The following is a 25,610-nucleotide window of genomic DNA, read 5'->3' on the forward strand; positions in this document are numbered from 1 at the left end:
TTGTAACACTATAAAATGAATTTGATTGACAAATGGAAGAGTCGGAGTATGAAAGATGTTTTTAATACTTAGTACTATTAGCTTTGGAGCCTGAATATATAATGGGGGGATTATAATGCAGACATTTGACTTTTGACTACCACAATTTTTAAAAATAGACGGTAAGATAATTTTTTATTTTTTATTTTATTTTTTTATTTTGAGTAAAAATAAATCACTTTCTCCATACAAAAAACTGATTTCATAGCTTAGAAAAATTAGTGCACAATGTATATTATCGACTACTACGCTTTACTAATCATGGAGTTTGTCAATGATAAAATACATCTATTCAAAATAGCAGCGTACAACCACCGACAGTTCTATAGTTATTTACCCATTTAATGTTGTTTTAAAATACCAAGAAAAAAAAAGGAGAAAATTCGAATGTCCTGGCGGGGATAGGTCTGTAATATGAATACGGTTTTTTTGGGTTTGTTTGGTCGCGTTGGTTCATGAAACCTCTATGAATAGGTGACAACAAACAAGAAAATTCAAAATATATGCAATAAAGTAATACTGTTATACTGCTTCAAAAAAAAAAAGTAATACTGTTATACTGATGATAAGCACTAATGTGCATATAGAATCATAATTTTGTAAGCCAATGTATTCAAGGAGATGCAAAGAGTGGATGCTTTGAATCTATAAACAGTGTGTTTAAATCGCAAAACATTCAACACAAAATCATAAACGAAAGGTAAAATTGGTATAACCACCTTTTTTGTCCAACTTTTTTCATAAAACCACCTTGCATGTTTTTTTTTTTAACTAAACCACCTTTAAAGTAGCTAAATGTTTTATTGCACCACCCTATTTTAAATCTAACAGATTGCATCTCAACCATCCACTTCCAAATCATCAACCATAGCAAAACCTTCCCTTTCATCTCAACCATCCACTTCAATTACCTCAATTTAGGTTTTGAGAATAAACAAATACTACAATATAATTTTTGTAACAAAATTAGGTTTGATTTTTTTAGAGCTTTACTCAATTTAGTCATGCATATTTACAAAGGGAAGGGTCAAATGTTTTTAGAGGTGATACATGATTAAGGAGCGAAAGGCACAAGTTGTGGGCCCTATTAACGCCTTAGTTAATTTTTTCGTCAAAATTTGTAATAGAGGTAGTGCAATAAAAAATTTAGGTACTTAAAAGGTGGTTAGTTAGAAAAAAAACATAAAAGGTGGTTTTTTCAAAAAAGTTCGACAAAAAAGGTGGTTTATACCAATTTTACCTAAACGAAAATCCTTGTTCGGCCTAAAATTAAGGCTTTGTTTGGTGGTGGCGTTTGAGGTAGCGGATAGAGTTTTGACCAGTCAAAACAGTACTTGAAAAAACTTGAGAGTGTTTGGTAAGGAGTTAGACTTGATTTTTGACTAGTTTTTTTGTGCTGCCTACAAGTGTGCATTTTGTATCGTAAATAGAAGTTGTATGAATCATTTTAGGGAATGGTTAATTATTATCGATTAACGATTCCATACACTGGCATGGACGGTTGTCAATTCGTGAATACAATTCATCAATGGTGCCAAACATGATTTATTGATTGGTTGATATTTTCATAAAATGCTTTAATTCGTGATACACATGCATGCATGCCCTTAATGGTGCCAAATTAAATTATCTCTTACTGTATAATTTCAAATCTAGCTAAAGTGGGGGACTACAACGAAGATTCAACGAACCTATTAATAAAGCAAGGAGTGAATGCCTTGACCTTCTAATCTATAAATACAGTAGCATCAAATGCATGCTTCAACACCAATTAAAACATCCAACATAAACATAAACATAAACATAAACATAAGCAAAGTTTTTCCAATAATAAAAATGTCTCCAAAAACAACCACTACCTCCCTCGCTCTCCTCGGAATTACTCTTGCTCTAACACTGTCCTCCGCCTATGCCCACTGCCCTGCTTCAACGATCCCTGAGATCTTGAAGCATTATGGGTTACCGCCCTCGATTTTCCCTGGTTATGCTGTCAGCTTCAGCTGCGATACTGTCAACGTTAACTCCATCAGGTTAAATATTAACTTACGTGATAAATGTACCGTGATTAATACACTTGGTGCTATTCAAAATGTACTCAAGTGTTCAGAAAGGATATCGGCGGTCTTATCACAAGACAAACTGACCGAAGTTAAGGGAGTGACTGTCCAACTCTATGTTAAGCTTCTCCCTTGGCTCGATGCAGCCCCATTTGGTCCACTCATGACCATAACCGGTGCCGAAGCCTCTTACGGACCTTTTAACTTAAAGTTGTTTATGTTTAAGTCTGACTCAGGTAACAGTCCAGCCTTCCCCTACATGTTATTCCCTAATCAAGCCCCCAAATGTGCTAAACTTGCTTTCTATGACACCTTTGTTGCCAACACCGACCCGGAGGATATTCGTATTAATCCTATTGTTGTTGCTTAATAAGCCAAGTTCACGCTTCCACTCGCACGCACTCTTGCACCTCACTTGCTGATGCCTCATGCGAGCTCATCGTTTCTATTTTATCGTGTATGTTTGTGTTTTATCCTTTATCTATGCTTCTACTTTTGTTTGTTTGAATAAATCTGCTTTAATGTAAGCAGTCCATCTCTGTAACATATCTTGTACTTGTATGATAATCTCATTATTATTAATCTACTACTTCTACCAGTCTTATTTATGTATCATAGAATTTTTTTTGCTTAATTAGCTTATCAAGATGTCAATTTCAATAACTTTTGTTTCAAAAAAAAAAAAAAAAAAAAAAAAAACAACTAACTTCATTCATTAGTACACCCTCCGTCCCATAATATATGAGACGTTGGACTTTTTTTTTTTAAGGTTTGACTATAATTTTTTACTAACATATATAATAAAAAAAATTATTTTATCATAAAATATGTTGTTAGATACTCCCTCCGTCCCTAAATTACATTCCTCCTTCTATTTTTGGTATTCCAAAATTACATTTCTCCTTTCTATATTTGGTAAGTTTTTTTTAGTAAATCAACTCTCTTTTTCTGTTTTATATTTAATGCTTTTTCCACTCATCCTTACCTAATCTCACTCATAATCCTTGTGCCAAATTACAATGGATATGATTGGTTAAAATTTTTTAATTAGGAGCATGTAATTGGTCCCTTTTTTTTTTGCAAAGGATTGATGACTTGTCATGAGTAACAACTAATCTATTTTTGTACTTCCCATTGCATTATCTAATTATTGTTATTTGTCTTATTCTTCCCTCCTTAATTCCCGTGTAAATTTTTAAAGAGGAATGTAATTTAGGGACGGAGGGAGTAATATAAAGTTTCAAGATACGGAGTATAATTTTTAAAATAATTTCTATTAATATTTAATTATATAAAAATAAAGTCAAACTAATGCATTGGAATGTGGGTAATGTTTGACTGTGTCATGCATTATGGGACATAGGGAGTAGCTAAACAATAACTAGAACATTGCCCAGGAGACACACTAGTTAGCTAATATATCTAATATTAAATTTTCATATTAAGGCCCTATTCTCTTCACCATAAAAAAATAATATCAAGCAAAAATAATTTCAGTTCAGTAAAAATAAGTTCAGTTCTGTAAAAATAATTTCAGTTCAGTTAAAATAAGTCCAGTTCAGTAAAATTCAGTTTTCTTAAAGAAGAATTATAATAGAAAATCAGGAAAAATAATTTCAGCTCAGAAAAAATAATTTCAATTAAGTAAAATTTATTTAAGTTCAGTAAAAATAATTTAAGTTCATCAAATACAATTTTGTTTATGTAAAAATAATTTCAGATCAGCAAAAATAAGGTGAATAGAACGTGGTCTAAGTAGGAAAAAAGTATTTAGAATAATTCCTATGTTGCCTTATCTACCAATAATAATCCTAAATTTTATTTTTTCTTTTAATATTCTAAACTACCATGCGAATCTGATCAATATTATCCCAAATAGTCATCCAACTTGTTATAACAAGTTACATGCATGTTTTGGCACCATGATTGGTAAAAAATAAAAAAAAATACAAAATTTAGAAACATAAAAAAAATAAAAAACCATTAAAACCCACACCATCCTTTCCCCCTGCCATCACCGTCCCCTCCCTATCCCGCTTAGCTCAACCTGCCACGCCAGACCCTTTTACTTTAACGCCACCGCTCCCCTTACCCCCTTTTCTCGGCCCCTAAACACCACAACCCATCTTGTAACCCCTCCCTCCCCGATATCCTTAAGAGGCCCTTCCCCCAGCAGTTAAGCCCTCGACCGCCCGTCCCTCCACCCTCAAAACCCTTAGTCACTAGGGTTTTTGAGGGTAGGGGAGGGGTGGTTGGGGGTTTTGCAGTGGGGGGAGAGTTTTTTTTAGGGATTTTGAGGGAGGGAGACTACTAAAATTCGGCTAAATTGCGACCTTTTTTCTACGACCGTCTGAAAAACAGTCGCAAATTATGAAATTTGTGACCGTTTTTTATGCGGTCGCAATACTACGACTGCTTTGAGAATGGTCGCAAATTTGCGACCGTTTTTAGCATTTTAGACGGTCTCTAGGATGTTTGAACAATTAATAATAATTCTAAATTAAATTAAATCGTTTGCGATCGTCAAAGACGGTTGTAAATGTCTAATCTGCGACTGTCAAAGAGACTGTCGTAAATGTCATAATCTGCGACTGTCAAAGACACGTCGTAAATGTCATAAGCAAAGATTTGCAACTTCCTCTTCAGGTTGATCTTCATCTTCTTCACTCTCAGAGTCTTCGCATGAAGCTATTATGGCTTTCTTGACATTAGTCTTTGAGAAGTGAGTCTGGTATTTTTCTTTTCCCTGTTCCTTGGCCATCCCTTTTCTTTTCTCAATGTCCCATTGAGGACAATCTCTGATGAAGTGGTCCATTGATCCACATTTGTGATAGCCATAGTCTAGTTTGAAGCTGGAGGGTTTCTTTTGAAAGTTTCTTGAGATCCGATCGTTCCTGTTGAACATTCACTTGAATATCCTAATAACCAGCATTGCGGCCTCTTCTTCATCCACTTCAGAATCCTCTTGATTAGCCTTTAACGCTAGCCCTCTTGTTCTTGTTGCCTTCATTGTTGCTAGTTCCCAAATAAAGCTCATGTATCATAAGTGAACCAGCAAGTTGTTCAATGTTGAACGTTGTGAAGTCCTTCGTAACCTGGAGGGCAATCACCTTAGCTCTCCAACGTTCATCCTAGGGTAGACTCCTAAACACCTTTCTAACATGTTCATCTGTAGGAATTTTTCTACCAAGAGAAACTAGTTCATCAATAATGTTAGTGAATTTAGTAAGCATTTCCTGGAAAGATTCTTTGGGTAGCATCTCGAAACGTTCATACTTAGACATATGCTGATCAATTTTTGAACGTTTCACTTCATTTGTTCCCTCATGGGTAACCTGAAGTAGATCCCAAATTTCCTTAGCATTCTTGCACCCCATAACACGATTGTGTTCATGTGGTCCAAGTCCACAATGAAGTAGCTTAACAGCCATAGCATTGATTTCCATTTTATCAAAGTCTTCCTTCTCATATTCAGACATTGGTTTAGGAGTTACCTCGTGTTGTGCATTGGTTTTGGTTACTTCGAAGTCTCCTATCTCGATGACTCGCTTGACTTGATAATTTTCTGCTTTGATGAAGATCTCCAACATATTCTTCCAGTTTGTATAGAATTTTCCGTTGAGCATATGAGGTCATTGAGTAAAGTATCTTTCTTCGAGCTTTTCGTGAGTATTCATCTTGTGCCAAGATTCTCCTCTTCGAGGTCCTGATTTCAAGAGGATTAAATACTAATTGTTACTTTAGAAGAATACTACAAGAGGGGGGGTTTTGCTAAATTGTTAAAACAAAGCTAGAGGAACTTTAAAGTGACATAGAGAGATTTTACGTGGAAAACCTCTTGGCCCTAACAAGAGGAAAATCCACGACCACTTGGGATTTTAAGAAAGATTTCACTATATTAGGGCAAACAACCTATTACAAGCTAAAGGATCTAACTTCAAGTTCCTCTAAGAACTAGAAGTTTCTAGCAGTATTTCCCTCTTCTTGCCACTCTTTTCTTCTCTTTTCTCTACTGACTTCTCTAAGAGTTCACTCAAACTCCCAATTCCCAAATACAACTCTAAAATACAATACTCTAGTGAAAGTAATTAAGAATGTTAACACATAAGTAGAATGTGACTCTTGACTCGTTTAGAAAACAAGAAAGATAGAAAGATATGATTGAAAAAAGTGAAGTTTTAATTTCCAAAGAACAACTTCGATTTTTAAAGGAAAACATAGCTTGATTAAAACGCCACAATTTCCTCCACTTACGCCACTACTGCTGCACATCAATGCCACTTCTTTCCACCACTACCAAAGCTTCAAACATGTCCTAGAAACCAGGACACTTTGAACCTCTTAGGAGCAGTTTCTTCGTTAGTGGAGAAGACTAATTCAACAAGTAGTTGCGCAAGTTTAAGAAGCCTGTCTTTATTCAACCTTTTCGAAGATATTTTTCTGAAATAAAAGAATATCAATTTAAGATAAGATAAGAAATTATATTTTCCAAAAACCATCTTTCCTATTTTTTAGCAATAAAAAATATTCTATCTCTTAAACCAATTAAAATCGAATTCCACTTATCATCAACTTTTAATTATTCTCATTTACATAAAACCTAAAACATAAAATATCTTAGACTTTAATTCTCTAAGAAGTATCTGCTCCGAGTCTTCTTTCCTTAGCTTCTGCTCCAAAGCTTCTGTTCCTTTACAGGAACACTGAAACAAGTCTTTTGATCCTTTAGTTCTATTCCTTTGCCTCAAGTTAATCCAGCAACTTAACATAAGCAAAGTACAAAACTTATAAATGTATTAGTCCATTTATTTGACTTGTGTTATCATCAAAACATCAAGGGTAACAAGCATATAGTTAGCATCGCTTGTACTTTTACAATAGTTGGACCGTTCAATTCATGAAACACAATTCTTAAATGGCGCCAAACATCATTGATTGATTGATATAATCTTAAATGCTGCCAAACCTGATCGATTGATACGAAGTACATTTTTAAATGCTTTCATATGACGTACAATTTAACCCCTTGTGAATTTATGAGTCACATCACTCACATGCGCTGCCGTTATTAATTATTGAACCGCCATATACGGTATGATTTTTTAACTGGTCCTCCCCTAGTGAAGCACATGCCGTGAAGAAACAAAAGAAAAAAACATCGGGACATCATTTATTCAATGCTAGCTTAAGTGGGTGACTATAATCAGTCTAATAAGAAAAAAATATAGGGCTAGCTATAATATGAAAATAACTACTGTATGTTATATGTATAATTTCATATGAGCTTCTTTATTAAAAACTCAATCCATGATATATAATTTCCTACGGTGGTTGTGTACCAAATTTAAAATGTGTACTCCGTATTATTTATCTTCCTAATTATCTATATACGGGAGCACTAATACAGAGAAAAAGCGTTTTTGGTTTTTGTGTAAAAAAAAAAAAAGTGTTTTTGGTTTTCAAATTTTAATTGATCAAATTACCCCTTTCTATATATTAAATTATTTTAAATCAATTTTCATAAAAGCCAATTATCGTGCCGTGCCACGATATTTTCTTTTTACCATATTTAATCTTTTACAAATCTTGACCTTCAGAAATGATAAAATTGACTGTTGCGCAATGGTACAACTATGGTGTCACGGTACAAATGATGTGCCATGATAGACTATACCGTGCCATGGTGCCCAATGTTGTGGCGTTGTGCACATTGCTTCTGTGGCGCCTCAGTTCTAGGCTTTCGAACTACATCCCTGACATATCCTCTATAATATACGAAGTTGTTTCAACTGCCTTGGGGACACCAACTCATATTCTCTTTCTCTTTTATGCTCTAGCCTAAATACATGTCTTCTCTATTCTCACAATGCATCACTTAACACTCTCCGGAGTCCATACTTTACCCGAAATTCTGTACTTAAGTCAATGCGTGAAAGGTAGAACTGTTTGAAGGTTTGGCCCCAAATCAACGAACTCTACTTTCATTTGATTTAAATTCTATTTTATTACTTATTTTCTTTGAAGTTATTAACACGTTAATTGTTTTATAATTGCAATCAAACGCAATCAAAGTAAGGAATCATGTTCTTTTGTTCCAATTATATTTCTAACGATTTTTATGGAATAAAAAAAAATCTTAAGGATATAATCGTTATCCCACTATTTATATATATATATATATATATATATATATATATATATATATATATATATATATATATATATATATATGTATGTATGTATGTATATATTGGTAAATCTAAAGAACATATGTAGTATGAATAAAGAGCATGATAATATTAAAGAATATAATTCATATTAAAATGTACATTTACTATAAATGATCATGTAAGTATATGAAAAAAAACATTTTACTATATTATAATGTACATTGTATTATATTCTAATGAACATATATGTTATAATGTTCCTTAGAGGATTAATGTACATTGTATTATTTGAATCTACACTTTATTCTGAATTTGTCTATTTGCTTGCTTTCTTCTTCCAAAATGTATTAATTGGTCGATCTTCTTCAAGAACAAAACTACATAAATCGCAAATTAATTCCCAATAAAACCAAAACTTACAATCGTCAACCAAATTTATAAATAACAATCAAGTGACTAGAATAATATCATCAACATAAAGCAGTAAATATGCCAAGTCATTCCCTTGCCGAAAAGTGAAAAGAGAAGTGTCACTCTTAGCAATGACGAACCCCAACTTGATCAAAAAATTCGCAAAACGTTGATACCAAGCCCGAGGAGCTTGTTTCAAACCATATAGAGCCTTGCGAAGACGACTTACATAGTCAGGCTTACTCCGATCATAGAAACCAGGAGGTTGATGCATATAAACTGTTTCCAGTAAGTCACCATACAAAAACGCATTTTTAAAATCTAACTGATGAATGGACCATTTTTTAGCCATATCTAAACTGAGTACTGTGCGAATTGTTGCCAGTTTAACAACCGGACTAAACGTCTCATCACAATCAACTCCAATTTCCTACGACCTGCCATCACATACAAGACGAGCTTTGTGCCTTTCAAGGACACCATTAGACTTGTCTTTTTGCTTAAAAAGCCACATGCAATTAACCACATTCACCCCCATAAGTCTAGGTACCAAATCCCAAGTTCCCGTTTTAATTAAAGCACTATATTCATCAAACATTGCGGCATTCCAATTATGGTCTTGCAAAGCTTGTTTGTGATTTTTGGGTAATGGGAATTTATGCTCAATGGTCAAATGGGCATATTTTGGATTTGGTTTAGAAATGCCATGACGAGATCTCGTCTGCATTTGAGATGTCAGTGGGTTTTGGAGTTTTGGGATCAATGTGGTCAAGAACGTTGTATGCACAAGCATGGTTCTCAAATAATTCAACCCAAGTGAAATAATGGACGTTAGTGTAGTCTAGTGTAATCGGGATCGTAGCTTTGATATTATTGACCGCAAGGGCCAGTTGAAATTCATTTCGTAGTCTAGTGTAACCGGGATCGCAGTTTTGATATTATTGACCGCAAGGGCCAGTTGAAATTCATTCACTGTTGGCGGTGGAGGAGGGGGGATTTCGCCATCTTGAGACATAGTTGCAAGCTATTGTCAAGAATCAGTGAAGAAGGATGGGCGGCAATAAGGTGTAGCGGAAGCAAGAAGAGAAAAAAATAAAATTAAACCTAAGCTAGGATCGTAACCTAAAGTTGTGATACCATGTTAGATTTCGGGAAAACTCCTTAAATTGGAGTGTGTACCATTGATCACTTTATATGATGTTACAAGCCTATTCCTAATCACGTTAGGAATCTAATAAGATAATAATACAAAATATATACAAATATATCCGACAAATATTATATAGAAAATAATATCTATCATCTACAAAATAGCAAGAATAAGAGCCATATATACTGATATACATACACAAACCAAAAGACGATTTTGATGTACAACAGAATCAGGACAAGCCTGCCTGAATTTCTAGGATATGAATAACATGATATATAACATTTTGGATTAAGAATATGGTAACGTGACCAGAGATTAAACTATCATTAATCTACGAATCAAGACAAGTACTAATTATTTAATTAAAGTTTAAAACATTAGCATTATAGTTTAGAACAAGGGCACAATTATTTAGAACATGATCAATTATAGCTCAAAAATCATGGAAAGAAGATCAGACATTAAATCAGTAATATTAATTATAAGAAATAGACATGATAGAATAATTGACCAAGATGGTCGCATAAGGTCATCATTCGGATCCAAAATTCATTCAAAATTAGATGAAAGCTGATAAACCTGAAATTGAAAAAAATAAATCAAAATTACAAAATAAAAAAAAAATAATAATCAACACTCAAAACAATAAAACATGGAAACTAAAGCTGAAATAAGTGAAATTCGATCAAAAGCAACAATAATGAAAAAGATAAAACGATTGAAACCGAATAAAAGAATGAAACTATAAACACAAAATTCAATGAAATTATGAACCAAATAACAAAAATCAATACATAAATTCAGAAAAAGGAACAACAAAAATTATAAGAAAATTAATGAGAAAACCCTAAATTTTCATCATACCTTTGAAACAGACCTAAAACACGAAATGCGGGAGAATTCCAGTGAAATAATGAAGAATTCGCACACAATTTCTGTAGAAATGTGTAACTCTCCTTGGAGATGGAATTCTCATTACCAAAATATATATAACTGAATAATTACAACCTAACATTGAGAATACATAAAGTTACACAACAATAATTACAGAATACAAAAGGATGAATGAATATTAATCATATTCATTAACACCCCTTCAGTTGTAGCGGGAGAAGGCAGAACGCTTAGACTGTTTCTAAAATCCAAGAAGAGCTGCCGAGGTAAACCCTTGGTAAAAATGTCTGCGTATTGGTACGAAGATTGAACGTGAAGCACTCGAACTTGACTCGTGGCAGCCTTTTCGCAAACAAAATGGATGTCCATTACGATGTGCTTTGTTCGTCGATGTTGTACGGGGTTGCTAGACAAATACACATCCGAGACATTATCACAGTAAATAAGGGTAGCCTGCTTAATTGGGTAGTGTAGCTCGAGCAACAGGTTGCGAAGCCAACAAGTTTCCGCAACAACAGTAGCAACGAAATGGTATTTTGCTTCGGCACTTCACTTAGACAAGGTTGGTTGCCGCTTTGCTGACCAAGACACAAGGTTATCATCGAGGTACACGCAAATTGCAATAGCTGGAAGTTGACCTCCGTGTATCCGGACAGCCACCCCAATCGGCGTCCGTATAGGAGACAAGGCTGCTGGGAGGGGAGCGGTAGAGGTGAAGCCCATGGTCGGCAATCCCCTTGATGTACCTTACTATGCGTTTGAGGGGATTGAAATATGGCTCACGAGGGTCGTGCATGAACAAACAAATTTGCTGTACGGCATAGGCGATGTCCGGTCTTGTGAAAGTGAAGTATTGCAAAGCACCCGCAAGACTACAATACAAAGAAGAGTCAGGGACTGGTTTGCCATCAAGAGCACTCAATTTGGACTTGGAGTCCACCGGAGTGGATACCGGCTTGCAGTTCTCCACATTAGCACGAGCAATAATCTCCTTTGCACATTTTTGTTGAGTGAGAAACATAGCACAAGGTGTCCTAGTCACAGAAATTCCCAAAATTTAATTAAGCTTGCCATGGTCCAACATTTCAAATTCGGATTTAAGGAGCTCAATAATCTCGGACTTAAGAGCCTCGAAAGATGCGGTAAGCACAATGTCATTATCAACATACAAAAGGAGATAAGAAGTAGAAGTGCCCCGGTGAAATATGAACAAGGAATGATCACTCTTGCTACACACAAAACCAATGTGCAAAAGATAACTAGCAAATCGTTGGTACCATGCCCTCGGAGCTTGTTTCAAACTGTATTATAATTTTAAAAAGCCAACAAACATGAGTGTGTAGGAGCGGTAGGATCAACAAAATTCCGGAGGTTGATGCATGAAAACTGTCTCCTTGAGGTCACCATGAAGGAACACATTTTTTAACATCAAGTTGATGTATGGGCCAATCCTCCCCCAAAGTAATACTCAAAATAGATCGTATAGTAGACGGTTTCACAACCGGGCTGAATTCGAACAAATTTCTTGAAGAATTTGATGAAATTTGCATTTAAGGGAATTCACAGCAAATTAACAAGAGAATGGTAAAGAGCTGTAGCATTAGAGAGTGAAAATAATGCTGTGAAAGAGGAGAAGGGGATGTACGTAGTAAGTGTAAAACTGAAATTACAAAAGTATTATTACAATTCTATTGATTTTGGGCAGTCGGGTCTACTTTAACCCACAGTCTATATTAGTTCTTATATAGAGGAGGGTTCTTATATAGAGGAAATAGAGTTCTTGTATATATACATATGTATGAAGGATCATGTAAGAACCCTCCTTTATTTAAGTACCTAATCTTATATAAGAACTAATCACAACCCTTTAATAGTTTTGATCTAACCATATAAAATGATCCTTTAGGAATGGCATTTCTGTAATTTTGTGATTTCATGTTCAAAACATAGATTTAATTTAGAACATAGAAAAAAAAATTAGAACGAACATACTCCCTCCGTGTTTTTTTAAGTGTTACAGTTTGACTGGCACATAGTTTTAGGCAATTTAATTGACTTAAATAAAATCAAAGGTAAGTGAGAGAGTTGAAGTACAAAATTATTGTAAAAAAAAGATATTGGAGTTAATAGTTTATTGAAAAGTAATAAATGTGATTGGAAAGATTTAATAAAAAAAGTAGTAGTCCGTTTGGGTGGGACCATAAGAGGAGAGAAATACAATATTTTAATGTAGCTTTTTGTCAAAAAAAATGAAGTATAACACTTATTAAAACACGGCCGGATTTAGTAAGTGTAACACTTATTATAACACGGAGGGAGTAGGAAAAGTTTTAGAACATAAGCAGAGAAAATTTAGAGCATAAGAAAAAAAAAATTTATAACATAAGCAAACAAAATTTAGAACATAAGCAAAAAGAATTTAAAACATAAGAAAAATAAATTTAGAAGATAGCAAAATTTTAGAACATGAGTAGAAAAAATTAATTTAGAACATGGAAAAAAATTTAGAACATAAGCCGAAAAAATTAAGAACATAAGAAAAAAAATTTAGAAGATAGCAAAAGTTTAGAACATAAGCAAACAAAATTTAGAACATTTGTTGAAAAATTAATTTATAGCACAAGAAAACATTTATCATAAGCTGGAAAAATAATTTAGAACATAGGAAAAAATAATTTCGAACATAGGAACAAATTTAGAACATAAGCTTAAATAAAATTTAGAACATAGGAGTAGGAATAATTTGGAACATAAGTAGAAAAAAATTAGAATATAAGAAAAGCTTTAGAACAAAAGCTGAAAAAAAAAAGATAGGAAAAAGTTTTATAAGTAGGAAAAGCTAAAAATGGTGTTATGAAAGGAAATATGTTAGCTAAAAACTGAATATATATGTATGTTATAATTTACATGAATGGTTTTAAAAAAAAATTAGAGAAAAAATAAATTATGCTCCGTGTTAGATAATATGTTAATATTATCTAGTTAATAATCTGTAAAGATATAAATATTCTGTAAAGATATATCTTGTGTAATTTAGGTCATCTCATGATTAGGTTGTAAATCCTATATATATTGAATGAATGAGAATGCCTCCGGCCGTAAGGAGAATTACACTATTCTACATAATATTAACAAGATAATATGTGCACGCCACACTCCAATACACTGCACCAACAGTGTACTCCGCGGGTGGGCCGCGGTGAAGCCCAGCAGCGGGACTAATCTGCCAAGTCCACCCACCATTCCTCTTAGCTCGATTTCTCCCTCTCACTCATCCCCCACGCACTATACAATTCGGTTCTTTGCCTCACCCTAGTGCAGTCCACAATACTCATTCACGACCAATTACTCAACCCACTCACACTATGGCCACAAGTGCCAAGAGTGGCATATTCAAGCCAAACCCGAAATATCAATCCAATATCACGGTTCCCGCTATTTCTCCTTTACCCAAAAATCCGAAATTAGCCATGCTTGACCAAAATTGGAATACTGCCATGAATGAGGAATTTAATGCTCTAACTAAACAGAAAAATTGGGAACTTGTTCCAAGATCGAAAGGTGTGAATATTACTCGTTGTATGTGGTTGTTTAAACACAAGTAAAGGGACAATGGTGATTTAGAGAGATACAAGGCGAGACTTGTTGTGAATGGCAAGTCTCAACAGGTTGGTGCTGATTGTGATGAGACTTTTAGTCTGGTTGTGAAGCCGGCTAATATTCGTACTGTGTTGAGTACTGCTATGGGTAGAGATTGGCCCATTCAGCAGTTAGATGTCAAAAACGCGTTTCTTCATGGCGATCTCAAAGAAACCGTCTATATGCATCAACCTCCAGAATTTGTGAATACAAATGCTCCTCACTATGTTTGCAGGCTCCGCAAATCTCTCTATGGGCTTAAATAGACTCCTCGGGCTTGGTACCAACAGTTTGCTAATTATCTTTTGCAAATTGGTTTTGTGTGCACCAAAAGTGATAATTCCCTCTTTAGTTTGTGACATGGTGCTAATGTTGCATACACTACAAGAAAACAGCTTAATACCGACGGACTGCTTCCGACGGACCCATTATTCCGTCGGAAAAAACGAAATTTCCGACGGATTTTTTTTTCCGTCGGATATTTCTGACGAATTAAATAATTCTGTCGGAAATCCGTCGAAAATTTCCGACGGAAAATAAATCCGTCGGAATATATGACTTTTCCGACGGAAATTCCGTCGGAAAGTACAATTTCCGACGGAATATTCCGTCGGAACAAATTAAAAAAAAAAAAAGAATTTTTTTTTTAAAACCCTAATAACACCTTCCGCCTCCACTCCTTCTTTTTTCCCCCTTCACTTTCTCTTTCCACTTCTCCTTCCTCTCTCCTCTTCTCTTCTCCTTCCTCTCTCCTTTTCTATTTCCTCTTCGTTCTCCCCCTCTTCGCTGTTCGTCTTCTCCTTCCCCCTTCTCTCTCCTGTTCGTCTTCTCCTTCCCCCTTCTCTCTCCTCTTCTTTCCCTTCTTTACCTCCCACGCACAACACCAACAACAACACCACGAACAACGAACAACACCAACATCAACACACCATCGCCGGCATCAACATCAACAAATTTTTGTGGCCAAATTTCGCCCTTTCTCTCTCCTCATGAAGAAAACAAAGGTTTTTAGGCCAAATTCGACCACAAAAACTCTAGAGTTTTTGTGGTCGAATTTGGCCTTATAAACCCAATTTCGAGGTTTATTATGTCGAATTAAGGTATGCTTTGAGTTTTTGTGTTGATTTTGTTGTGTAAATTTTCGTTTTTTTGGGTGCTTTTCGTTTTTTGTGGGTTAATTTACGATTTTGTTGTGTTGATGGTGTCGGTGGTTGTGTATGGTGGTGGGATAAGGTCGGTGGTGGTATGTGGTTGAGTCTGGGATAGGATCGGTGGTGTCGGTGGTCGGATGTGGTGGGTTTTATGGGTTAAATGGGTTAAGGTGGTGGTAGATCTGGTTAATTGGGTTAGGGTCGTGGTGGTGGGTGGGTTAGGGTTGGACGTGGTGGTGGGTGGTGGTGTGGGGTTGGACGTGGTGGTGGGTGGTGGTGTGGGGTGGGTTTTTATTTTTATTTTTGGCTTGTGGGGTGGCAGTGGGGGTTGGAAGTGGTGGTAGGTGGTGGTGTGGGGTGGGGTGGGGTGGTTTTTTTTTATTTTTTTCGGCAGAAGTTTCCGACGGAAAATCCGTCGGAATTTTCCGACGGATTTGTTTTCCGTCGGAAATTTACGACGGACGTTTCCGGGCCCCAATTTGTCTTCCGATGCATGATTTCCGTCGGAAATTTCGTCGAAAATGTGTTTCCGACGGAAATTTCGTCGGAAAATGCCATTTTTCCTACAAAGGGTTTTCCGACGACATATTCCGACGGAATTCCGTCGGAAACCCTATTTCCGACGGAAAATAGGGTGTTTCCAAGGAATATTTTCCGTCGGAAAACGGCACTTTTCTAGTAGTGATATCTCTTGCTTTATGTTGATGAAATTGTCCTCACAGCTTCCTCAAAAACTCTCAAGTGTGACATTATTGCTCTTCTAAAGTCAGAATTTGACATGTCTGACTTAGTGAAAGTTGAGCTATTTTTTGGGAATTTCTATAACCCGGACGAAGGATTCTATGGTTCTATGTCAAAGTAAGTACGTAGAAGAAATTATTCACAAGGAAAAGATGGACAATTGCAAACCAGTGGTCACACCTGTTGAGACTAAGTCAAAGCTCGGCGCTCACGATGGTGAGCTTATGAAGGATCCCTCTCTCTACAGGAGCCTTGCAGGTGCACTCTAGTACCTCACTTTCACAAGACCTGACATTTCATATGCTGTAAAGCAAGTATGTCTATTTATGCATGCTCCTAGTGAATGTCATTTTAACGCTCTTAAGCGCATTATCAGATATATCTAAGGCACCTATGACCATGGACTACATTTATATCGTTCAGCTCCTACAAGACTTACTTCTTACACAGATGCCGATTGGGCCGGCTGCCAGACACTCTGTGCTCCACTTCAGGGTATTTTGTTTATTTGGGTGATAATCTTGTCTCATAGTCTACTAAACGATAGGCTACGTTATCCAAATCCAATGCTTAAGCAGAATATAAAGGCGTCGCTAATGTTGTTTCTAAATTTTGTTGGCTCAGAAATCTTCTTCTTGAGTTACATCGCCCTGTTCGACGGGCGTCCTTGGTTTATTGTGATAATATATCGGCCGTAAATTTGTCGTGCAACCCGGTACAACACCATCGTACCAAACACATTGAGATAGACATTCATTTTGTTCGCGACAAGGTTGCTCTTAGTGAGATCAAAGTCTTACATGTTCCGTCTTCTTATCAGTACGTCAATATTTTCACAAAAGGGTTACCTCGCCAACAATTTTTAGTCTTCGAAGACAGTCTCAGCGTCCAACCTTCTCTCGCTTCGACTGTGGGGGTGTGTTAGATAATATGTTATTATTATGTAAAGATATAAGGTAATTTAGGTCATCTGATCTTATGATTAGGTTGTAAATCTTATATATATTGAATGAATGAGAATGCCTCCGGTAAGGAACTTACACTATTCTGCACTCTGTAGTACATAGATTATACTAGTAGTAACTATTGTATCACCAACTCGTCATCTCTACAGCTAGGACTTGGCTAATAAACGTAGATTATCATGGCACCATGATAGCACAACATAAATTAACTTGATGATTTTCATCAGTACAACTTTTAGATTCATGTTGTATATTGTCAAATATTATGTTACTGTAACCTATATGAATAGACCAATCACGAGTATGACTTAAAAGTCCATGTAATTCTAGAAATTAAAGCATATTATTTTTTTTTCTCAAACGTTATCAGGGCACTGGTGTTGAGATTGAAAAAAAATTGAAAGCAATTGATGTGAGGGTTGAAGAGGAGCCAGATTGTGATTCTGATGAGCTGAGGAGTGTGGATGGTGATTCAGATGATGATCAACAAAGTGTGACTTGGTTTAACCCTGAGACAGACTTTGATAGGGCTATTAAGTTTGAGGTTGGACAAAGGTTCAGTGATGTGCAGAGCATTGAGGCAGCATGCAATTGAAAACAGGTATGAGTATTACCTGCTTCACAATGATTCAAAGAGGCTGACAGCATATTGTAGAAGAAAATGCAAGTCTGTGTATAACAAGAAAAGCTGTAGGTTAGTGCAGTGTACATGTGGTAAGGCTGTGAGGTGTAGGTTTAAGTTTTATGAAACTAGGCTAGTCAAATCAGAGGCTTGGGTAATTAAGACTCTTAAGTTGAAGCATAGGTGTGTTAGGACTAAGATGAACAACAAGGTGACAACAGAGTTCCTAGCTGACAGATATTTAGAGGAGTTTAGGGGAAACTCCAGATGGAAGATAAGGCAGATTCAAGACAGGGCTTTGAATGACTTGGGGATCAAAATTACATACTCCAAGGCTTGGTTGGCCAGAAGCAGGGCAAAGCTGATAATATATGGGTCTTCTGCAGAACAATACTCAAGGGGAAATGGAACCCAGGGAGTGAGTGCAATGTTGTGGTGGATGATATTGGTCAAATTAAGAGGCCAATTTTTATGAGAATGTTTGTGTGCTTAGCTGCACTTAGGGATGGGTTCATTTCAGGTTGCAGACCAGTTATTGGGGTGGATGGCTGCCATCTCAAAGGAGCTTATCCTGGGCAGATATTGGTGGCAGTTGGTAAAGATGGCAACAATGCCATATTCTCCATAGCTTGGGCTACTGCCGAGATAGAGAACAAGGACAGCTGGTGCTGGTTTCTAGAGAGTTTGTTGAAGGCTCTAGCTGTGTTTGACCAAGAAGAAGGGTTGACTTTCATGTCTGACAGACAGAAAGTAAGTTATTTAGTTTTTTTTATCTCAGTTTGCTTTTTTTTTTTTTTTTTTTTTTTTTTTTTTTGTAAGATACTAAACTGTTGCATTTGGCTTGTGTGTAGGGTCTGTTGGAAGCAGTTGATGTTGTGGCCCCCAGAGTTGAGCTCAGATTCTGTGTGAGGCATATTTGGTCAAATTTTAAACTCAAGTTTCATGGTGCAACTTTCAAGGAATTGTTCTGGGCTGCTGCAAGGGCAAGCACTCTGGTATGCCCTTGACTTACTTATACTTGCATTTGATCTTGTGTTTGGCTGGGGTGAATGTCTTACATTTTGTATTTGGATGTATTATGAGTATGTATTATATTCTGTATGCATGTATTTTATAATGTATTATGTATGTATTTTAATCTGGATTTGGATATATGTATGTGTGGATATTTTAATGGATATATGTCAGTTATAAGCATGCGTGTCTATGGTATGTGTGGTGAATATTTTCCATGTCTGCCTTGTTGTATCAGTTTGAGTTTGAGGTAGCTATGGAAAGCATCCATTTTTCGGATGAGGAAGCATACCAGTGGCTGTCAAACATTGACCCACAGCACTAGTCAAGGCATGCATTCTCTACCACCTGCAAGTCTAACATGTTGTTAAACAACATGTGTGAGACATTTAATGCAGTGATTAGAGATTCCAGAGACAAGCCTATTCTAACTCAAATGGAATGGCTTAGAAGATATATGATGAAGAGGAGTAATGACAAGTGGGAGGTAGCAAGGTCTTGGAAAGGGTTACTCACTCCATTTGTCAACAAAGTGTTTGATGGCCTAGAGAAGTATGCCAGGACCTGTGAGGTTACAGCTTCAAGGGATGACACATATGAATGTAAGTACAAGGATGATCAATGCATTGTGGATCTACAAGAGAGAAAATGCACTTGTTTTAGGTGGGAATTGACTGGGATACCTTGTGTCCATGCATTTGCATGCATAATGGACAAAAGGGATGATCCTGAGATGTATGTGCACCCCCATTACTATAGGGTGACATACTGGGCTGCATATGAGAACCCAATCCAGCCTATGCCTGGCCCTAGGCATTGGGAGAAGTTAAAGCTCAGACAGCCATTGCCACCTGTGCTCAAAGTGCAACCAGACAGACCCAAGGCAAAAAAGAGAAAGCTTGAACCAGGGGAGGGCACTTCTGCAGCACCTGAAGGGAAGAAGCCAAGGGTGAAGAAGCAATGCTCAAACTGTGGTAGTTTTGGTCACTATGCCAAAAAATGCAAAGCTGAATCAGTACCAGAACAGCCCAACCCACCTGTAACAAACCCAAAGGGTGGTAGGCCACAGTTGCAGACTCCTTGGCGTAAGGAACTGAGGAAGAAAAGTGAAGAGAAAGCAGCAAGACAGGTATGTTTGTGGTTCCTTGCACTTTTGCTCTGTTTTGTTGTGAATTTTTTTTGTTTGGTATTTGATTCTTGCCATTCTGTTATTACAGGCTGCACTGAAGTTGCCACAATATCAGCCTGCAACAACAACATCAACTAATACTCAGCCTGCAACAACTGCTGGGTCAAGTAAGGCTGCAACTGTGAAAGTTGTGTCAAGCCAGCCTGCAAGAACAGAGCCAAGTCAGCCTGTCACCACCAGAAGCAAGAAGAGCCTCAGCCAGCCCCCACCAGTGCAAGCAGCTAGCCCTCCTAAGGTCAAAATACAGACCAGGTCCAAGCTTCATGTAATGAGAAGCAAGAAGGTCAAGGACCTCAATGCACTGTGAACTTAGTTGGTTCATGTAACCCAATCTAGCCTTTTTTTTAAAAAAACTCTTGTGTACAGTTTCTAATGTATTTGCTAGTAGAACAATCATTTTGCACCATGGTGCCTTAACTAACTTTTGAGTCAGCCAATGTAAAACAATTGAATGCATTGTGTTGCAAGTACTAATATGAAATTTTATATGTTTGTAGCAAAAGTTTTTTTTTTCATTGATTTTAGTCAAAAGTAGTACAACTAATGTCATCCCAACTATCACTCATAACAATTTCACAAAAGACAACTTAAGTTGGGGTCATTCACCAACAAACAAAAAAAAAAAAAAAAAAAACCAAAAAAAACAAAAAAAAAATTAAATAAAACAACCTAAGTTGGGATTTATTTTGGATTTTAATCAATCCAAAATGAACCTAAGATCTAAAATACATTGCCAACACCAAACCAAAACAACAAAACACAACAGCAGCGTGTAGAGTCATCATTTTCTTTGATGTTGCATTGCTACCATTCACCTCCTTGCTCATCTTCTTCTTGTCAGAACTAAGTGCTTTGCATTTCATATTCAAGCTGTCAATCTCATTCAGCAAGCATCTCCTCTGTCCACTAACATCATCAACTTCCCTCTTCAAGTCAGTCAGCTCTCCCTTCAGCAGCTTCTTGTCCAGCAACAAGTTGTTAATCACCTCTATTTGCCAAGGTGTTCCATCTGGTTGATCAACCCACTCAAAAGCTTTGCAGCCCCTTGTTTCAGTCACAGGATCATAGAATTTGCAGGACCTAAACTTCATTCCAAGGTTCTCCCTAGTCCAAGCAGTAAGCCTAGCCATTGGAACTCCACATTGGCATCTTTTCTCTTTTGAGGGTGAATAAATTAATGAAGACATTACTTGCTGACATTTGTGGATAAAAGGAAGGAAATTAATTGTATTTCAACAACAATCACCATTATCTAACCCTAATTGCAGTACCCAATTAAGAAATAAAAAAACCCCAAATTAATTTCATGTTGCATGAATCCTAATTTTTTACATCAAATTGGGGTTGAATTGATATAGCAATGCGTTTTATTTCAATTACTCTAACAAAATGCATCAAAATCGCACAAAGATTATCAAAATCATATCGCACAAAAATTTGCAAAAAAATTCAACATAATTAACGACAATTGCTTACCTAGTTGATGTTTGATCTCCAAGGGTTCAACTGATTGCTTCACAATTTGATGGTTTGGGATTGTTAAGATTGCCCAGAAATACTGATTTGTAAGAACAAAATCGCAAAAGAATCACCCACAATTTGAAGAAATTGGTGAAGAAATGAAGACCTAGGTTTAAATAGACGCCAAATTGAAACAAATTAGGGTAAATTCAAAAAGTAGCCATTATGGTGGGTCCCCTAAGCGTTTTCCGTCACCTGAGCTCAGACAAGGTGGGAAAAGTGATATTTTTTTTTTGTATGTGGTGGTAAAGTAAATCTTTTTTTTATGGAGGTGGTAAATTCAACAAAGTCGATATTGTAAGGTGGTAAAAATCAAAATTTCCTTTCTTTTATTACGCATGGCAATGCAAAATTTTAACGATCAATAACTTCAATAGTATTTATTGAGACAAATTTAAAAACATCTCTCATGAATATGTTTTTCCTTACATATTATTCACAAAAGACTGTTAAAGGATGAGTAGTGAATAGTGAAAAAGTCAAAGCGTGCCAAGTAAAAAAGAACGGAGGAATATATCTCCATTTTCAGACCAAAAAAAGAAAAAAATCCTGACCTTATTACCTTGATAACAAGAATCTCATTAGTCCACTTATCTCTTACTTCTTTCATTTTGTAATAATCGTAAACTTTGATCTTTTTTGACATTTTTTTTTCAATCAAATCAAAGTAAAATGAACATTTTTTTATTCTACTAGTACATATTTATTTATTTATTTATTCTTATTTTATATTTTATATATTTTTATTTGAGGAAGTTCTTGATCCACGTTGGTAAAAGTGTGGGGGTGGTTTTATGTAAGATATATCTTTTGGGTTTATGAGCACACAACTACAAAAATTTTCAAATCTACCTACAAAGAAATTAAATGAGTAATGAATTTGCGTTCAGTAAAGATATTTGGTATGTTGATGTATGAAAAAAAAAGTCATTGATGATGTCCGTACGCGTCCATAGATTGTATTCCATACTAAAATATGGTTGTTATATATTCTATCACACATTTACACCCCTTTACATGACAGGTATTTGGGCTTGAATATTTTACAATTGTGTTTTTTGTTGAAAGCTATATTTTATAGGGAATTATTTTTCCAATAAATTATTTTCTATTATAGCAAACGAGCCTAAAATAAATGGCTAAAATCGATTATTGGTAATATGGACTTTTACCTATTCGTGAAACACATTTCTTTAATGGTGCATTGGTGCCAAACAAGATTGATTGATATTTTCTTAAATGCTGTCAAATTTGATCGGTTGATTGTTATAGTTTTAAATGTTTTCACATATGGGACATGTAAAAATAGATACAGAAGGAGTAACCCCTTGCTAATTCATGATAAAATTATTGGTCCTCGCTTTGTGAAATACATGCCAATGAAAAACCAAAGGCTAGCTAAAGTGGGGACTACAAGTCTACAATCACTCCAAGAAAGGGAAAAAAAATAATGAAAATGTGTTGTAATTTTCTACTCCGTATAATTAATGTAAGTTATGCTTTCTCATTACCGTTTTTTTTTTCTTCTTTATTTAATTATTATTTTATTTTATTTTTTAATTATTATTTTTATGGCATAACTTTTTAATTTAGTCAATAAGTTGTCTTTATTTCTCTCATATCACTAAGGCCCCGTTCTTTAGAGCTGCTCTGCTCTGCTCTGCTCTGCTTTGCTTTGCTCTGCTCTGCTGAAATCTGCTCTGCTCTGCTAAAATTTGCTTTGCTCTGCTCTGCTCTACTGAAATCTGCTCTACTCTGCTCTACTCTGCCCTGCTCTGCTTAAAATTAATACTTAATATTGACTTATTATAATAATAATTAATATTTAATAATAAATAAATAATATTTAATAATAATAAATAATTAATATTTTATAATAATAATAATAATTAATATTTAATAGTAATAATAATAATTAATATTTAATATTTTATAATAATAAATTTTAAATAATAATAATAATTAATAATTAATAATAATAATAAATAATAAATAATTAATAATAATAATAATTAATATTTTATAATAATTAATTTTTAATAATAATAATAAATAATTAATAATTAATAATAATAATTAATATTTAAAAATAATACTACCTCCGTCACCTTTTGATAGTCCCTTATGGGCAATTTTCATGGGAATTAATAAAAACAAATAAGAATAGTTAAAGTGCATTGAAAAAGAAAATTGACATTAGGTATGAAAAGAAGTAGAGAGAGAAAATAATAAAAGTACATGGGAAAACAAAGTTTACATGGAAAATTTAAATTTGCACAAGTATTGTTGCAAATTGGAGGGAATTTTAGTAAAAAATTAATATTAATGGTTGTTGGAAAAAGCAAATGGGGCGTACATTTTGGGACTAAAATTTGCCCATCAGGACTATCAAAAGGGGACGGAGGGAGTAATAATAATTAATATTTGATAGTAATAATAATAATAATAAATAATTAATATTTAATAATAATAATTAATATTTAATAATAATTAATATTTAATAATAATAATTAATAATTAATAATAATATTATAATAATTAATATTTAATAATAATAGTAATTATAATAATGATAATAATAGTAATAATAATACTTATAAATAATAATAATAATAATAATAATAATTTATAATAATAATAATAATAATAATAATAACAATTATTATAATAATAATAATAATAATAATAATAATGTCTGCTCGGCTCTGCTCTGCTTCAATCTGCTCTGCTCTGCTGAAATCTGCTCTGCTTTGCTCTGCTCTGCTTTGCTAAAATTTGGTCTGCTCTGCTCTGCTCTGCCCAGAAGCTCAAAAGAACAGGGCCTAGCCTGTTTATTTTTACATTTATTTATTTTTAACAATGGTTAGAAAAAGGACTGATTTTCACCGTTTCTCCATAAACAACAAGTACGGAAAGAGAGCTCTAAGTCTCTCTAAGATGTTTCGGTGCTCAACTCTTTCAGCCATCTATCCATTGATTACTTGTGTAAGATAAACCTTTGGACTTTTGATTTGAATGCGAAAGAGACTTTTAATGTAAAAGTGATGCCTTTTTTAAAAAAACGAAAGAAATGTATAGCTGTAGTTGTAGGTAGAGTAGAGCAAAATAATACAATCCAAAACAACATGGTCTTATTGTGTAAACATGTGAATCCATTCCCTGAAATAGTCAAATTATACGGGCCAAACTTTTTGTGTACCTATAAGTTTAGCATGTATATAGGAGGATACCTATATGTTTAGCATGCATATAGGAGGACATTATGGGATTTTTTTTTTCATTTGATATTTTTCTACAGTGGCACATTTTTGTATACTATAATGTACCATTAAAGTATAGGTTGTATTAATATTACTTTTTGTGTACTATTATAAATGTAATGGTACATTTTGTCATTTTCTGTCGTTGATTATTTTCTCGTAAAATACCTTCCACATATCACTTATTAGGTTGTAGTGGTACATTTTGTCATCTTATATGTTTTTAAAATATATAGGCGCTATGCGCCAATACTTAACTAATGGAAGTGGTCAATATCAATTGTAATTTTCCCTACATTAGACTGTTGCTCTCTTTATTTATTTATTTTATTTATATTACTATAGGGCCCAATAATTCATGAAACACTATACATTCTTCAATGGCGCCAAACGATATTGATTGATTGATATATTCTTAAATGCTTTCATATAACGTACAATCTAACCCGGCCCCTTGCTCATTCATGAGTCGCGTGCTCTTCTTAATTAATGGACCGCCAAATTAGGAAATTTTGTATAGAACTACCCTAAAGATAGGGTCATTTGTGAACAACTACTCAATTTTTTAAATTTGTTTAGAACTACCCACAAGTTTGAAAACGTTTGGGTAGCACTACCCATGAACATTTTCCGTCCAATTAAGACGTTATCGAAGCCCACTTTGTTCACTTTTTCCACCCAATTAACTCTCCAAGTTTGTTTAAAGGTTTCAATTCACCTTAATTAACCTAACTAGTGTTTTAATTAGAATTCATTTTAGGGTTCATGAGTGTAAAATTATTTG

At 34.9% G+C, this 25,610-nt stretch overlaps 1 protein-coding gene across 2 annotated transcripts in view; it reads left to right on the top strand.

Annotated features, from left to right (window-relative positions):
• The first annotated feature begins 1,794 nt into the window (after window positions 1-1,794).
• Window positions 1,795-25,610, top strand: part of LOC145595471 (uncharacterized) — a 74,034-nt gene continuing 50,218 nt past the window's right edge. Inside the window, exon 1 of one of the 2 annotated variants that reach the window (XM_081651890.1) lies at window positions 1,795-2,332. In XM_081651890.1, coding sequence (XP_081508016.1) covers window positions 1,876-2,332 — 457 coding nt within the window. In that variant the 5' untranslated portion in view covers window positions 1,795-1,875. Of the gene's footprint in view, window positions 2,707-25,610 lie in introns of those variants that run through there. The other variant, XM_081651889.1, reaches the window with a different exon arrangement.

The sequence above is a fragment of the Chenopodium album genome, chromosome 19 (genome assembly GCF_948465745.1).
Source record: "Chenopodium album chromosome 19, dcCheAlbu1.1, whole genome shotgun sequence".
In the NCBI taxonomy this organism is placed as follows: domain Eukaryota; kingdom Viridiplantae; phylum Streptophyta; class Magnoliopsida; order Caryophyllales; family Amaranthaceae; genus Chenopodium; species Chenopodium album.